Source organism: Convolutriloba macropyga, chromosome 7, assembly GCF_964194025.1.
Source record: "Convolutriloba macropyga chromosome 7, txConMacr16.3, whole genome shotgun sequence".
NCBI classification, from domain to species: Eukaryota; Metazoa; Xenacoelomorpha; order Acoela; family Convolutidae; genus Convolutriloba; species Convolutriloba macropyga.
The window spans coordinates 37,796,645-37,815,715 of NC_134474.1; the positions used below are offsets into that span (position 1 = coordinate 37,796,645).

A 19,071-nucleotide genomic window follows, 5' to 3' on the forward strand; every position below is an offset into this window, starting at 1 on the left:
ATTTCTTACTTAATTTTTTTCACTCAAATTGCTTGAAAAATCACAGCTACAATTAGACAGTCAGATTTACCAAGATAAACCTGCATGTCAGTTTGCTTTTGTTCCATTTTCCAGTTAACTTGGTCTAAAAAGCGATAGAACCAACCCATTTATTTAAAAATGAACGTTTTAGACCTTCTTATCATATTTATTCGAATAAAGTCTTAATATCATTTAATCCTGTTATTTGCTCAAACATAAGCTGTTGAGTTCTTGCTATGCAGAGATTAGCAAAAACTAAATTAGATAAGGAAAAAGTTGCTTGCTATAAGTATCAAATTTGCCAATTTTCTGCAGAAGAGGTCAGTAAAGTTTAGGGTTATTAAAGCATGAATGTTGCCCAAGTGAAGACTATTGTTGACAAATGTAAATCTCTTCTCACAATCTTTATGTCTTATCGCACAATTATATATTTGCTTTATAAATCAACCGTTGGTATCATACTTTACAGTAATATACTACTTTGTCATTATTTGGGAATAGAGAGTTCGGTTCGACTGGGTTTTAATCTGCTCTTTCGTTGCCACAGAGATGAACAACGCAATTCGTGTTATTCTTTTTCTACTGTCTTTTCACGGAAGTGAATCGTGGGAATTTTTTGACCCCAAAGGTACACAGCCATTCGGGGATCAACAACTGTCAGACTTTTACCGCTTACCAGATGATTTCGAACCCATTAGTCAGCATATAAGCCTGAAATATTCTTCCGAAGGCAGAAAATTTATAGGAAACACGAGCATTGTTATTGAAAAAAGGGACAACACGAGCATCAAATCTGTCACATTAAATGCACTCAATCTCACTTTTACTCAGATTATGGCGACCTACGGAAACGTAACTTATAACAATTTAGACTTCAAGATTGACCGCAAAACTGAGCAACTTTCAGTTGAGCTTCCTTTCAATTTCACCACAAATGTTTGCAAATATACACTGGAAATTTGTTTCGAAAGTCAGATTAACGGCCCTGGGACAAAAAACAGCAAGAGAGAGCTGAAAGCTGCTTATTGGCTAATCAACGAACAGAACCGAACAAATGGAATTGCTACTCAATTTGAGGCTTCATTGGCCAGAACTGTCTTCCCCTGCTTCGATGAACCCAAATTCAGGACAGTGTTTTCACTGGACCTCGACATCAATGAATTGGGCTCAGATTATTCTGCTTTTAGTAACGAAGGTCAACTTTCATCGCCCGAGGAAGCCGTGAATGGAATCTTTAGATTTGGTGAAACAAAACCAATTCCTTCGTATTTAGTAGCATTTGCTGTGTTAAATATGTCAGAATACACTGAAGCCCTCAATTTTAAACATCGATCTATGCCTATTCGAATAATAATTCCTAGCAGTGATTTAGACGATTGGGAAAAATACAATCATAGTTCTGCCGTACTGCACGCCATCAACTACAGTTTGTCAAGAATTGAGGATCAGTTCAAGTTTAATTGGTCTATGTCCTCAAAATTAGATATAGTTTTCGTGGACCATGCTTTTGGAGGTATGGAAAACACTGGCCTCATAACAATCAATCGACAACTTGTGACGTACGACGATTCTTATTATGTGATTTCGACTGTCATTCACGAACTAGTGCACCAATGGACTGGGGGTGTCCTAACTTGCGATTGGTGGTCTAATGTATGGCTGAACGAAGGCATAACGACATATGTCGAAAAAGAGATAGCTCGAGAACTCATTTCAGATGGACGATTAGACTCAAACGCTGATTGGTCTAATCCGCTAAGCAAGCACGTAAGTTTCAAAATAGTTCGATACGTTGAGTCAGATTTGGCAATTCATGATAGAAATAGCACTATTCAGCACAGTGAAAACTACTCGTTGGGGTCTATGGTTACGTCAATGCTCAACACTGCAATGAACGACACGTTACTGCCCTGTTTAGGAACCATATTTCAAAAATTTACGTACCAATCTCTTTCGTCGAAATTTGTGATGGATGAACTGACAAAATGTCCATTGTCAGACTTAAATGCAACGGATTTTATGAGATTTTGGCTTCTTGCCGATGATATTCCAATTCTGAAGATTTCCATTCTTGATAAGGACACTATTGAGTTTTCGTATAACTATTTCTGCTCAATCGACCTGTTAAATGTTACAGAATGTCCAGATCTCGATCGCACATTTGAGCCAGAATTTGCTGTAATTCTCCGCGATTCAGAAAATAAAATTCTTCAAAAATTTGAACGAATATATCAAAATAATTCAAAATATGCTATCGAGTTCGATGCTCATGAGAATAAACTTTTCTTCGCCAATGCGTATGATCCAATAAAGTACATTGTACAGTACAACGAGGATGTGTATGGAGAGTTTTTTGACTGGGTTTATGAAGAATTCAACGGAACCGAAAACAAGTTACCGAGTTATTACACTGCCTTCATTTTTGACATGATAATGCTTTCAAGCAGCGAAATAATTGACCTCAACTGGCTGTACAAATTGCTTCAAGAACAATCGGAGATATTAGAAACTCTCGACAACATTTATGACAAATTTTTTCTAGAACGCGAGCTTGAATTTTACTCGAATTGTTTGAACTCAAAACTGTTTTCTAACTTGCCTCAGAATGAAACAGATTTATTGACCTATTCTTGTATGTGGCGCCCTGAGACTGTGTTATGTGGTGGCGATCAAGAATTACAAAAATCGACACAAAAGTGTGAAAAATGGTACCAACACCACGGTGAAAGTTTCAAACTTTTCCTCTTAAACCAACTTCAAGACTGATTTCGAGAAACTCGACTATTTTCACTTCATATGAGCTGTTCCACATATTTCAAATGCTATTCTAAAGCACAGACGTATTTCAATTTTTGTAACAGTTTTTAATGGAAGTCTGGTGTTAATCTATGTTTTGAATTTGAAATATTTCAGTTGTCAAATAATCAAATAGTCTTTCCAATTATAGCCCCCCCCCCCCCCGCTTAATGAGGTTTTAAATTTGGTTTTGTGTGTGCTCTAATAAACACGCGCTTGTATAACTACAACTGTGTATATGTATTTGGGGCACAAATAAATCCGATTCTAAATCATCACTAATTCAAAGACTGATTTATGTTAGTTTTTGAGCTTCTCAGACGAAGGCTAATTTTAATTTTACAATGATCAGATTCGAGATAAAATTAGATTTACAGGTGCTCCGTACTGTATTAGTTTGTAGTTACGAACTGGATATGTGTCTCAGTATAGGTTTACACAATTTATCAAAACTTTTACACTGCAAAAATGAGTGAGAAAAATTTCTATGACTCAAATATTTTTAATTTGTTGAAAAGTTGCAGTATCATTTATGATAGATATTGGATGTACGTAATTTATTAACCTAATCAGTTTAACCATTTTAACCTAATCTCACTGTCCTAGGCTATAATTCAGTCCAATTGTCATATATTAGTACATGCAATCTTGAAGTTCATTGATTTTTGGCGCTAATCATCAAAATTGTTTAAAATCTTAATTAATCGCTTTTGAACATTTTGTAATATTATTAAATTTCATTTCCTGCGTTCTAGCGTTCTAAATCATTTTACTTATTGATTATTCAACCTAGATTGTTTATCTGACTCATTGTCTGATCATAAATTTTGTTTCCTGATCTTTACCGCAATATTAGTTTGTTCATTTCTGTTTTTACTTAAGTTGGTGATCAAAATGCGGATCAAAATCTGTATTTACTCTAATTTTCTTTTGAATTCCAGTACATTGCTCCGTTGACTCTCGTTCAATAATAGCAATCTGCCGAGCAAATCAAGCAATAAAAGGTCATACTCAAAATTAGTTTCTCGTTAAATGAATCAATAGAAATAAATAGTGCCTTGTTTTTGCAGAGCTAATATCAACAAATCACCCAAACAAAAGTGCAAAACAATAGTGGATATTGAGGAGAGAAAACACAATCCAATAGAGATTGTTAATCTGCACGACATGGCGCAGGCAGCAAACCGCGAGTCTCGCGGAACATTTTTGTTAATTGAACAGTTCTGGGTGCGAGCAACAGAGGAACCAACTATGCAATGGGAGAATTGGCTGGTTCAAGTAAAACTAGCAATCTTAGCACGAGAAAAAATCACTTTGGATTCACTTCTTGAACCCAAGACATCGAAAGTAAAGATCCCAACCGACCAAAAATATGAAGCATCAATCGAAGATGCAAACGAACAGATGTAAGCGAACAGACAGAAAAAGATAAGCAAAAAGAAAAAGTGAGTTAAAAATGCAATGCGAGATGAAATGCCAAAAAGTCAAAGAGCTAGGAATCATTTGTGGAGAACGTCCTTTTACCTTGTGCCATCAAAAACGCGAGTTTCTTCTATATCTCAGTGTAGGCACAGAGGGACGAAAAATTCTAACACAAAAATTTCGTGATATCACCTACGACCTGTCAACCCTCAAATACTAGAAAAGTTAGAAATAGCTTTCCCTCGACCTCGCAACATCAATTTTGACCGATTTGTTTTCTCCCGAAAACAAAAGCAACGTGAATTATTTGAACAATTCTACATTAATTTGAAAGAGCTGAGGTTTCGAAAATCTTGAGGAGGACATAATCCGAGAACTATTTGTAACAAATTTTTTAGTCCAGACATTTAACTTGAATTGCTCCGCAATACAGTTGAACCAGAAACAGAACAAAATTTTGAGGTAAAGATAGAAATCAGGCAACAAAACTAGCAACGAATCGCATTGAACAACACGAACAGCGCAGACTTAATTCACCAATACAACCGATTTTGCGACAAAAAATAGAAAACAACAAAGTGTGAGCTAACAACAGCACAATCACCATCCATCACTGAATCAGACAAAGCACTCAATTCGACGAAAAGGTTTCCTCCAATTATGTCAAAAGCGATCTCCTCTTAGACAAAAGCAACGAAAAATCATAAAAATTAAAAAGCGAGCAATTATATAATTTCAACATTTCAAGAAATGTCTCGCCAAAACACCGTTGATCAAAAAACAAACATCCAAATTGGATCTTGCTCGCCAGTCCCAGCATACCTAGTTGAATACTTCGTCTCTCCAAACTATGAAGAACCCTTCTTGAGAATCAATGAAGTTGATATTGCCTCAGACTCTAATTCTAATTAATGCAACAAATTTCTGTTCAACGATTTGTTATTACTAACCATCATAATTGTTTAAAATCTTAAATTTGTTCTTTTTGACATTTTGTAATATCGTTAGAATTCATTTCTTGAGTTTCAAATCATTTCATTTACTGATTATTCATCTTAATTAGTTTATCTGACTCATTGTCTGATCAGAAATTTAGTTTCCAGATCTTTGCCGCAATTTCAATTTTGCGCAGTTCTTTTTTATTTAAGTTGAGGATCAATTTGCTGATCAATATCTGCATTTACTCTAATTTCATTCTTTTGAATTTCAGTACATTGTTCCATTGACATTCAATAATAGCAATCGGCCGAGCAAATCAAGCAATAAATGTAGTAATTCAAGCATCTATCGTATGGGATGTTAGTTCCATTTTGAAACTGTAAATTCTTCATCGTAGGCAGAATTTTGTTTCAGATTTTGGAATGACTGACGGGATATATAGTCAACTAATCCAATCCTAGTGCCCAGCAAATGTTCTGCAGGGAATTGATTTGGTATAAAATAATCAACCCAGTGGTTGAGGCTGCTTTTATTTAAAGCAACATTGATGTACCTTTAATAATGAAAAGAAAGCTCGATGATGTTTAATGACTTCAATTTTTTGTTCATTTAATTAATATTTTTTACGGTCTCTGGACCAGTCGACTCCAGTTTACACCAATTCTTTTACACTATAAAGTTCTGCAGTTGGTTGCTCCAGTGCAGCGTTTAATCCAGACTGGGATTCATCGCATTTGACTCCAGTTTTGAGAGTCGGGCTGTAGTGAGTTTTTGGTCGCGTTTGCTACTCAAATTTGCCTTTCGGCAGTTTTTTGTGAGTTTCAGTCCTTTTAAATTTATTGAAATGTTTATTTCGAAAAAAAAACAAACCATGTAAAAATAACACAGAGGAAAACTGTATGCCGTGTAATTATCTCATTTAAAAATCTATGTTTTTCTCAACTGACTCTATGTAAAAGAATCCCAAGATGATAAATTTAATACAATTTTGTTTAAGAAAAGTTAAAAAAAGAGACTCTCGTTTCAAAAATTAAATAAAGCAGCCGAATTGTACATTTTGAGCTTGACTTTTGCTCAGTAAGTCTGATTTGTTAGGAGGCATCAAAAATCATTGTTAGGAGGATTGCGGTTAAAATCCATTGTTTTTTCGTTTCAAAATATCCCTATCTCTATAAAAAAAACAAAAAAAAACGAAAGAATTCGGGTTCCAAGTTTGATGCATCTTCAGAAAACTGCAAGAAAGAACTTCAGAATATTTCCAGTTTACTCGACTATTCTGCGGTAGCTAGAGGAACATTGCATATTCAAAGCCTGTGCTTTTATAAGATTGAGATAAGGCTAACTTGCATAGATCAAAGATTGTTGGCGATTTCCGAAATTAGTAGAGGGATGTACTGGAAAGCCCGGTATTTAGACTGGAGCTCAATCCAAGTGTAAAGATCTGAATCTGATAATTTCAAGCAGGGTCTGCACAAATAGACAGTTTTTAGTGAAAATTGAGAAGAAAAAATGTCACAAAAACTGATCAAAATTGATGTAGATGCTGTGAAAAACCTATACGAAATTTATGCAAACAGTCTACTATACGTTAAAGATGCTATTTTGTAATGACTAATTACTACAAAATAAACTTCAACGCAAAATGTGATTTAATTGTTTTCATTAACACTTTTGAAAAGCAAGGAATTAAATATCTGTACCAATATATAGTAGCGAAAGAGAATTACAAAATCTCAAAAATTTTATAAATATTTTTTAGTTGGCTACAAATTAAACAGCTTGACAGCTGTTGAATATATGTGTTTTCAACTCGCTGTTACACAGAAGAAAATGCAAAAATCCCATAGATCGGGAAATTGAATAATTGTTTTCAGCATTGAGTGTAATTTGATCAAAAAAAAGTTACTGTGGAAAAATGATCATCGAATGGTAATTGTTAACTTGAACAACATATATACGATAGTTGACTGAACTCCTTCAAGAACTGTTTTTTTTCTATGTCAACAAAAAATAAAGGCAGACAGAAAGCTGCTTGAATTTTTACAAACTGTTTGCAATGAGTTTGTTTTTTGTCATTGGACATATCGGCACCATTGGGACATATCGGCACAGTAGGAACGTCACCAGTGGTAGATGAACAAGTCAATCAAATTGAAACCATGCAAAAATTAAAATCTGTATGACGCAAACTACGACTCTGACTACGATAAACACGAAGACAACTGCGTAGCAGTAATCATTTACGACTACAAATTCAAAGAAGAAGAACCACTCAATGTACAGGTACAATTCGGCAACATTGAGACAAAAACATTAGTGGAAGCGTCTGCCCGAATATCTATTAAAGTCTATCAATTGCAGTGGTTTTGAACAACAACAACAGCTATTGGTTAAAGCTGTCGTGAATGCACGATTTAAAAACGTTCCCAAATGATATAATCAAGACAGTTGGTGTCATCAACACTACAGTAAAATGCAACAACAGGACAGCTAAAGGTGTTAAAACCACAGTCGCAGAAGACGGTTTCAGCTAGGGCTATCTTTAAACCAATCAAAACTAATTTGAAATGCTAATCGAAATCAATGCCCAATTGAGCAACAAGTAGCACTTGATTTTCCTGCTCTCATTTCCCGGATTGGTAAGCCTCGCAAACACACTGTCAAACCAAAATTTTACAAGAAGTTAAATCCAACTTAAAAGAAAAGGCGACAAGTGCCAATTAATCTTCTATCAATAAGCTTCAAACACTTAAATAAACAAATTAAATGAGAAGAACACACATCATATAACTTCATAGTTGTTCTGATGAAAACTTCATATCTCCTATGGTCCTTACTGTTAAACGAGATAAAATTATACAATTTGCTTTAGATTCTAAAATACTCAAAAAAACTATTCAAAAAATAACAAGTATCAGACGCCTAATATTGAAAACTTGATAGACACTATCCAACGAAAATGTAATGCAAACGCATCAAGTGAGACTGCATACTTTACAACACTGGATTTGAAGAACGCTTTCAGTCGATTGAAATTAAACCCGTAAACGTCTCGCCATTGCAATTTTAACATAATGGATAGCGAATGTACAGATACATATCGTTTCATTAATGGTTTCTACGGCCTCACTGACATGCCGTCAGCAAGCCAAAACGTAATTGATTATCATCTAATTTAATTAAAAAACCCAAATTGCGTCTTAGTTGATATAATTATTGTTAGTAGAGGACCTAAGGAGCAACATCTAAATTACTAAATCAGACTCTCAGTGTCTTAAAAAACTCGACCATAATTTTTGCATCATATTTGAAAACACATGAGAATTATTTTGAACTTAATTAAGAAATACAAATAGACTTTGAAGGTTCGATTACGGATGGAAAAGATCGAGATATACAATTTCTGTAATGCATAGATGATTTCTCAAAATATCCAACAGTAGAGTTATTCGACAAAAACCAACGGTCCCAACGTTGTAAGTTTTTTGGAAGATAAGTTTCAAATATTTGGATGATAATGATCAAAGTCATGGAATAACACAAAGTTTTTGTTTAGATCAAGCCCAATCTCTGATAGGATATAAAGTTCAGTTTGTTTGCAAATATAATAATATCAACATAATAACCGCACCTCCAAATGACCACCGAGCTATTGGATTAGTAGAAATACTGATACAGACTATTAAAAGACGCTTAACTTGTATGAAATTAGGATGTAAATCCAGCACGCTCACAGTAAAAGAACCAATGATGTCAATAGCATATGATTGTTCCGCTAAAGTCAATTTGAATTTCTTGATTTGGGTCACTACATATCTTATGTCGTTTGGAGTGGTTAGCAAAATAAAAAGTTTAACGTTCTGACCTATCGATGTGCATTGGGTACATTCAAGTGATTTGATCAGTATTTCCAGTTCATTGGTATTAACTGTGTGTAACTGTCTGTTGAATTTAAGAAATTTGTTTGAAATATCTTTCAAGTTGTGCAAAATTACTGGAAATTGTGGAATTATCTCGCCTAGTGAGTGCTAGTGCACAATTACTTTGGTGTGAACGTTTATTTTAGAATGACTTTGAGGTGAAAGAAACGTAGCTACCTGTTGTGCGAAAGAACGACTGGTATTGATTGTGTGTAATTGTAGGTATCAATAGCTGTGGGGGTGTTTTACGCCAAAGAAAATGAGTGCAAACCTGATGAAGTTGTGTGAGAATTTATATTGAGAGACATTATCGTCTTAGATGTCAGTTCCATTTTTATAATTCTTCGTGGTAGGCAATTTTTTTTCAACTTTTGGAATGATTGACGGGATATATAGTCAACTAAACACATCCTAGTGCCCAGCAACTGTTCTATAGGGATTTGATTTGGTTTAAGAAGGTCAACCCAGTGGTTGAGTCTGCTATTATTTAAAGCAACAGCGATGTTTCTTTAATAATGAAAAGAAAGCTCGATGATGTGTAATGACTTCAATTTTTTTGTTCAAATAATTAATATTTTTTATGCTCTTTGGACCAGTCGACTCCAGTTTACTCCAATTCTTTTACACTATGATGTTCTGCAGTTGGTTTCTCCAGTGCAGCGTTTAATCCAGACTGGGATTCATCGCATTTGACTCCAGTTTCGAGAGTCGGGCTGTAGTGAGATTTTGGTGGCGTTTGCTAATCAAATTTGCATTTCGGCAATTTTTTGTGAGTTTCAGTCCTTGTAAATTTTTTGAAATGTTTATTTCAAGAAATACAAACCATGCAAAAATAACACAGAGGAAAACTGTATGCCGCATAATTATCTCATTTGAAAATCTGTTTTTCTTAAATGATTCTATGTAAAAGAATCCCAAGATGATAAAATTAATACAATTTTGTTTAAAAATAGTTAAAAACTGGAAGAATTTTGGAAAATTTCCAGTTTACTCGACTTCTCCGCGGTAGTTAGAAGAACATTGCATATTCAAAGCCTCAGCTTTTATAAGATTGAGATAATGTTCCCTTGCATAGATCAAAGATTGTTGGCATTTTCGGCTAACGGAAGAGGGAGGTACTGGAAGGCCCGGTATATAGACCGGAGCTCAATCCAAGTGTAAAGATCTGAATCTGAGAATTTGAAGCAGGGTCTGCACAAACAGACAGTTTTTGGCGAAAAAAGAGAAAACAAATTGTCACAAAAATTGAGCAAAATTGATGTAGATGCTGTGAAAAACCTCTAGGAAAACTATGCAAACAGTATACTATATGTTAATGATGCTAGTTTGTAATGACTAATTACTATAGAAATAATTTCAACGCAAAATGTGATTTAATTGTTTTCATTAAAAATTTTAACAAAACAACTGATTAAATATCTGTACCAATTGCTAGTAGTGAAATAGAATTACAAATAGTCACTTTATCGATTTTTAATTGTCAAAAACCTTTTTAAATATTTTTAGTTTGCTGTAGAACAAAGAGCTTGAATTTGTGTGTTTTCAACTGGCTTTTACACAGAAAATGCAAAAATCGCAGAGATCGGGAAATTGAATAATTGTTAACAACATGAGTGTAATTTGATAAAAGAAAGTTTTCTGTGGAAAAATGATCATCAAGTGGTAATTGTTAACTTGAATTATATCTGACTGAGCTCCGTCAATGATTACTTCTTCTTTATGTCAACAAAAATGAAAGGTAGACCGAAAGTTGCTCGAATTTTTAAAAATTGTTTGTTGTGAGTTTGATTTTTTGTCATCGGATATATCGGCACGCCATGCATCTTGTGGTATATTAGGAAATTGTGTAACAATTAATTGGCCTCAGCTTACTGAGGTTTGATATAATCGTGACTGTATGTTGGTCACCTAATGATATGTTAACTACATCTAGAAAGGATGCAATTTTGTTCATGCCGCCCATTTTACTTAACGATTCAGTATCTTCACAATTTTAACAAGATTCACTTGTTATTTTAGAGCCCTTTTGAGCCAAAATAGTTCGAAGTGGAAACGCAGTGGTTTTCCAAGGAAAACTTTCAGCTTGGAGTTTTAGCAGCTTTCCACCACTGATTTAAAAAATTGAGTCACATTTAAATACAGACTCGTGCGACGAATCCAACTCATCAAAAATGAACCGTGCTAGCAATGAAATTGCCAATCTACCAAACGGAGTATCGCATGGCGAAGTAAGCACCAAAAGAACCTGCCCCTCTTGGTTTCGAGTTTTTTTTTTGGGAAAGATAAATCTGGAGTCTACAATTGAAAAGATCGGAAATCAATCTGAAGTTAGCTATTCTTGCCGAAGAAGGAATTTCAACCGACATTTTACGCGAGGCACCTCCGGATGAAGTAATACTGCCACCAGAATGGGTCTATGAGGTAGAATGTAGCCAATATCACGGCTCAAAGCGATCGCAATCGAAAATTTTAAACGAACAATTAAAGAACACACGGCTAAACAAATGTCAAAAGATTGAGGCTGCGGGAATTCTATGCGGTGATGGAACATGAAAATTTTATGGCAGCAAAGCCGTCTTCTTTTCCTCTTTTAGTCAAGGCACGGAAGGCTGTTGAACTTCTGATTCACAAAAATTTACTTTACAATTTGACTAAATAATAACAAATGACTTGTTGGATATTCCTGAAAATGTTTTTATAAAAAAAAGAAACATAAATTTCGAACGCTACTCGTTTTTGAGAGGAAACAACTAAATGGGCAACCAGTAAAGAAGTTCTATGTTTGCTTGCGGAAATATTTTTTAATTGTAATTTTGGCAGTCATGAATAATCATTAATACGAGACGTCTTGATCGCAAATATTCAGGATTTAGAAACTCAAAGAGATCTCCTATAAGGAGACACGATTGTCTAAAACGCGTTAGAACTCTCCATTAAGGTAGAAACGGGCAAACAAAATTAACTCAAAAGTTAAATCTTATCCAATTATTACAAGCGGACTCTCTGTCCTAACTGCGACAATACATGGTATCGTGGCCATCGTCAAAATTGTCCAGCACGAGGTAAAGTTCGTAAGAACTGTGGTATAATCAATCATTTCGAAAAGTTTGTTGAAAATCAAAAATTCCTATGAAACCAAGTACTAGAGTCAACAATGTAGAAAAAATACAATCTGAAGCTGCTACAGTAGGAACGTCACCATTGGTAGATGAACCAGTCAATCAAATTGAAACCATGCAAAAAAGCAAAATCTGTATGATGCAAACTACGACTATGACTAAGATGAACACGAAGACAACTGCGTAGCAGTAATCACTTACGACTACGAATTCAAAGAAAAAGAACCAGTTAATGTGCAGGTACATTTAGGTAACATTGAGACAAAAACGTTAGTGGATTTTGGATGCGTCTGCACGATTATTCATTAAAGTCTATCAATTGCAGTGGTTATGAGCAACAACAACAGCTATTGCTTAAAGCCGTCGGGAATGCACGATTTAAAAACGTTCCAAAATGATATAATCCAAGACAGTTGGTGTCTTCAACACTACAGTAAAATGCAACAAATGGACAGCTAAAGATGTTAAAGCCACAGTCGTAGAAGACGGACATCGATCAAAACTAATTTGAATTGATAATAAAAATCTAAGCCCAATTAAGCAACAAGTAGCACTTGATTTCCCTGCTCTCATCTCCCGTATTGGTAAGTCTCGCAAACACACTGTCAAATCAAAATGTCACAAGAACCTCAATCCAACTCAAAAGAAAAGGCGACGAGTGCCAATTAATCTTCAATCAATAAACTTCAAACACTTAAATAAACAAATTAAATGAGAAGAACACACATCATAAAACTTCATAGTTGTTCTGATGAAAACTTCATATCTCCTATGGTCCTTACTGTTAAACGAGATAAAATTATACAATTTGCTTTAGATTCTAAAATACTCAAAAAAACTATTCAAAAAATAACAAGTATCAGACGCCTAATATTGAAAACTTGATAGACACTATCCAACGAAAATATAATGCAAAAGCATCAAGTGAGACTGCATATTTTACAACCCTAGATTTGAAAAACGCTTTCAGTCAATTGAATTTAGACCCAGAAACGTTTCGCCATTGCAATTTTAACATAAAAATGGCTAATGTACAGGTACATATTGTTTCATTATGGGTTTCTACGGGCTCACTGTTATGCCAACAGCAAACCAAAACGTAATTGACTATTATCTAATTGGATATAAAAACACAAATTGCGTCTTAGTTGATATAATTAGTGTTAGTAGAGGACCTAAGGAACAACATCTAAAGTTAGTCTATCAGTGTCTTAAAAAACTCGAAGAGGATTCTTGCATCAAATTTGAAAGCAAATGAAAAATGTTTCGAACTTAATGAAGAAATACAAATAGATTTAACGTTCGATTACGGATGAAAAAGATCAAGATGTACAATTTCTTCTTTTCATAGATCATTTCTCAAAATGTCCAACAGTAGAGTTATTCGACAAAATTAACCGTCCCAACGTTGTAATTTTTTGGAAGATAATGTTCAAATTTTTGGAAAATAATGTTCAATTTCATGGAAAACCACAAAATTTTTGTTTAGATCAAACCCGATCTCTAACAGGATATAAAGTTAAAAACTTTTGCAGATATAACAATATCAACATAATAACCGCACCTGCAAATGACCACCGAGCTTTTGGATTAGTAGAACTATTGATACAAACTTTTAAAAGACCCTTAAATTGCATGAAACTAGCAAGCGAATCCAGCACGTTCACAATACAAGAAGTAATAATGCCAATAGTGTTTGAATTAAGCATTTGTAAACAGAAGACAACAAACGTTACACCTTTCGAAGCACATTTTGGCAAAAAACCAAACAAACCAATAAGCATCATAAGTACATCCCCAATTTAACAAATGAACGGATATTGAATCATTACTTAGACGCAGATACAGTTCTAGTAGCAGATTTTCTGTTTGACAACGTACGTGTCTCGGCATAAAGAATCACAATCATGAATATAGAGGCCACGGCACGCGCTCTAGCAGACGCCGGACGACGCTACAATGGTGAAAAAAGAAATCAGTTTCCCGATTTTTTTACACCCAAAACTCACTAATCCAATTCCCCGAACAGAAAAATAGTTGGAGCTAAAATTAGCTAGGAAGGTGACCAATGATTTAAGAGAAATCTTCGTGTTTTGTGGGATATCCTTGCTCCAAGAAGTGTAGTGACACGTACCTCTCCAACAACTAATGTTATCAGAGAACTCGGAATCCCTGATGTACGAGTAAGAAACAACAATATCGATTACACCATTACATTCATTACTCAACTATGGAAATACGCTACGTGCAGACCCCTTCCAGATGAGAAAACAACAGAAGAAAAGATTGCTCAATACAGAGGAGACACAAAGATTCACCACAGATATGCTGACAATCTTTCGGTTGTTTTTTGTGTAGACACTACAATTTCTAAGGCAATGGCAACCCGAGTTTCATCCAAACCTCAACCACTTGTCACTGGTGGCAGAAGTACGCCTACCACAAAATTTCCCCAAGCCGCCTCGACTTCGACACCTGAGGGATCAACTGTCAAATGCACCGAAAAAACCCAACATGTTATGGCTTCGAAAATCCTGTCTGTTCGGTCAACGAGTCTGAGTTGATTTCTGCCCAAAAGACAACATACAGAAAATCTCGGAATCGCAACTGTCATTCTGGAGGAAAACACATAACCAACAACAGAGGAAACAATCTTCGAACTTCCAAACAAACAATCTTTACAAATCAACCACCACTTCACTGGATTATGATTATTTAGACTCTGAACAGGAGGTTATTGTGTCTGTATTTGACTCAAAAAATCAAACATAATGAAGAATCCATTCCTATAATCAAACTCCTTAAATTTCAAATTTCATGTGAATTCTCTGTTTTAATTTCATTCCGTTGCATATTAAATAATTCATCTCTCATTTGTGACACATTTCCAGTTTAATTTCATTTCAATGTTATAGTTATATCATTTACTGTGTTAATTTTTCAAATTTTTTAATCTTAAGTGGAAACCCACCACAAGTACCTTCATTAACAATTTCTAAATGTGCTCTGCTTCTAAGCTAATGTTATCCAAAAATTGCTATCAATTGCAAGGAGCTAAAATTGCTACTCCATTAGTTATGATAAGAAGCAAATATAAAGTCTTAGATATGATAACCAGCAAAAACTTTCACTAATAAATATTCATATTTTTTGAAAATTATTGATGACCCCTTTATACTCTGTACATAATTCTATTTTTTTCACAATTTTTGTTGCTCCCAATTATTTGCGAAAGCGGAGGATATGTGGTACATTAAAAAATTGTGTTCCAAATAAATGAAATCAACTCACTGAGGTATTATTACTTCGTGACTGTATGTTGTTCACTTGATGATGTTTTACCTCAACCCAGAAAAAATGAAAAATGTTCATGCGGCGCTTTTTTACCTAATGATTCATTAACTTCACAAACTTAACTTAATTCAGTTGTTCTTTTGTAACTCCAATTTTTGACCCTAGAGTAGTTCGAAGTGGAAAAACAGCTGTTTTCGGAGACAAATTCTCAGCGTGGTTTTTTATCAGCTTTCCACCAACAATTTAATAGTCTGCGATCTCAACCGTCACATCAAAATACGGATTTGTGCCACGAATCCATCTCATCAAAAATAAACTATACTAGCAATTCAATTGCTGACCTACCAAACGTAATATCACTCATCGATCACGTTAATATACTCAGCTCAAAAATTGTTTCACTAATTATCGCATTCAAAATATACGATTGCAATTTTTCTCAATTTTGAGCTCTTTCGACACTTACGGTCTCTGTTTGGATTGCTTTTGAACAGTTTAAGTTATTAAAACTATTCGTAATTTCCATAAGTGAATAATTAATTTAAATCGTCCCTTTCCTATAAATTGAAAATTGTTTCCAAATTTATAAAACAATTAAACAATTATAGTTAAAAGTTACCTGGTGTCCAAGGTGTCTTATCTGCAATAAAAGCTTTTCGGATTCGTGATCCGGATAATTCAGATTCTTTCCTCTTTTTGTTTTTTCTCAATATCAATTTCAGGCAATTTCGTTTCTCGAGAGTTCGTATGTCCTATAGTTCTAAAATTCATTGTTGAAACAAAAGAAGATAGACTAATTGTATTTATAGGATTCCAAAAACAGGTTGAAGCATTGTTTTTTGGCAAGAGTGCGTTGTGATATGGAGCATTTTGAACGGGAGCAAATTGTTGACGTTAAGATATAATTTTCAAAACTGCGAAAAACGTATCAAAAATTATATAATTTGATTAGTTATCTGAGATGAGCAGAAATTAGACTTTCCGTTTAAAATAATTCTGTTTCACAGACACTGTTTCACAGACTTCTTTATATGAAAAAAGATTTCACGGAAATTGTCCAGAAGCTGATATCAAAAAACTTTAATCTCATTTCAAATGAGATAAAGCTCAGATAAAATAAAATTATATTTGAACGTTTTTTAATATTGAAAAAACTGGCCGATGGAATTAATCCGCATAAGATTTAAGAAGTTCTCTTTCTGTGGAAAAAGACATCATTACCTCAAAATGAACTCTCGAATGAAACAAATACGAAAACTAGTGAGGTTATTAACATTTTTGAACCAAAACAGTCGGATGAGCAAAGACAAAATCAACTTTCAAACAATTTGTCAATAAATAATAATCAAATAGACACTTAATTTTGTCAGGTAACAAAAAATGCGAGATTAAAAATTCAAACTCTTTTTCACTTTGAACACAACTTCCGAACCGCAATAGGTTGAAAATATAGGAAGTTAATTTGGAAGTTTTGGAAGTACTATGGTCTAATAATTTTCTAGCTTGTGTCACCTTTATTTACTTTGAAGTCGATTTTGCATTAGATAAAAAATATAGTAATCTAAACTACAAGTAGTTTCCCGGAGGTTGGTGGCAGAGCCAATCAGCGCTGAATCATGACAAAAATTTTTCTGTTTTCCCCTTCCCATTACTCGGTTCATGTTCCACTCGGTTCATGCACTGGTATTTATCTGCGCATGATTAATTGCGAGCTGCTTTTCATATGTGAAGAGTTATTTATAGGATGTTTGCATTATGTCCAGGAGCTTTTTTCGCCTTTGTGACACCTCTTGCTCTGGAGGTATGTAATCGAGCCACGAATGTGTTGTAGATTATTGAAATTGGTTTCAAGGCGCAAATCCAATGTATTACGTAATCGTCCGATTACCGCTTTTAGTTTTATTCTGTAATAGTGCTACAAATGCAGCTCTATTGTGATGACGTGGAATTTCTACTGGAATCCAGATAGGATTATTCTGACTGTAAAACTGAATAGAATGAGAACAACTGAATTTCAAGAAATCAGTTTAGCGAATGAATTTTAACAAAATGGGAAGTATGATCGAAACTGAAAACCTTACTTTTTAGTCGGCGGTAAAATATACTGATGTGAAAATGGTTAGAAATGACTTTTACTAGGACAAGGAGACTCTTAAAGAATAAGTACAAATAAATTGTATATGGTACAACCGTACCACATATCCACTTCTTCGACAAATTTTAAACTGCATAAGTGTAAAATTTATAATAGTAATAATATATGTACTGGTTATCATAGAGGGTAATTTAAAATAAACTTGAACAATAACAATTCAACAGATTGAGTGCACAAGAGGCGAAAAGACTATGCAAGGTAAATTAAGGATAATGCGAATCTGTTGCGTTTATATTAAACATTAAGCGTCAAACATAAAGTTTTGCACAACTGAGATGCGAATCCACTAAAATTCAATAAATTAAATGCATTGTACTAAATTTTCAATATTAATTTAAAAACTCTAAAGCAGTTCAGTTTACAAATAAATTCCGACATGAAACAGAAAATATTGCGCAATTGTGGCACAATTCAATTCTTGACTCATTTAAACAGATTACAGTTAACAAATGACAGTGTATGAACAATGTAAACTAAAACTAAATGATTGCATGAAATTTTTCAGTTATGAATGTTATAGATTTTTTGCAGGTTTCCAATTTGATTTTCGGCGTCAAAGAAGCTCATACTAATCTCTTTTAAATGGTCATCGTGATCATATTCCTCCGGGAAGCAAGTACCGATCGGTGGAGGGGCTGGAGGACTGACTACTGGCAATTCAAAAGATGTATTGGTGGTTGAAGCGCTTCTTCTTGAATTACCGTCTCGATTACGGGATTGGTGGGTTTGTGCCGTTTTGGCACAGGAACAGAATCGTTGTCGCTTACGGAACATACAGAACTCTCGAAGCTGAAATAATCCGGAGCCTTTCTGGTTCGCTTCGGTTTGGAGTTGAAGGAGAGGCGGTGGACGAGGTGACTGATGACGCAGACATTGACGAGGCATTGGAGGAGTTAAGTGTAACAGATGATTGACGAGAGCGATTTCTCCCCACTTAAGGCTTGTTGGGCTTTCGGGAGGACATAGCTTTCGAATTTTTGCTATTTGTGGATGAGATCCCAGAAGCAACGTCAGACTGAGATGGGCGGTATCTAATCTTCATTTCTCCCCGATACTTTTTCTTAAGTCTTTCGTGTGCAGAGCGATCTTTTCCTCAGTCCTCTTATCATAAGGTAAAAGGACGTCGCTGAGCATACTTCCAAAGGTCGGTGTTGCGCTCTGCACGAGTCCCGAACTTAGCAATGTCGCGGTTACTGACTTTAACTTCAAGACCTCTAGGTTCCTTGATAACATTGGTTGTTGGCGAAGTTTTCACAACAGTGCTACCTGGAGCCAACGTCTCCCAGAGTCCTCGCAGGTCCTTCTTTGACCGTTTTGAAACCTTTCGGGCTAACTTGAGCTCTAAAGATCTCTCTGTCCCCGGTATGGGGTTATTCAACCTGGGGTGCATAATAAATCCTGATTT

General features: G+C 34.8%; 1 protein-coding gene across 1 annotated transcript; it reads left to right on the forward strand.

Moving 5' to 3' along the window:
• Positions 1–509: 509 nt before the first annotated feature.
• LOC142342257 (leucyl-cystinyl aminopeptidase-like) lies at positions 510–3,685 on the forward strand. Its single transcript, XM_075393531.1, has one exon. The coding sequence runs from the start codon at positions 571–573 to the stop codon at positions 2,785–2,787; it is 2,217 nt and encodes a 738-aa protein (XP_075249646.1). The 5' UTR covers positions 510–570; the 3' UTR covers positions 2,788–3,685.
• The last annotated feature ends 15,386 nt before the right edge of the window (positions 3,686–19,071 follow it).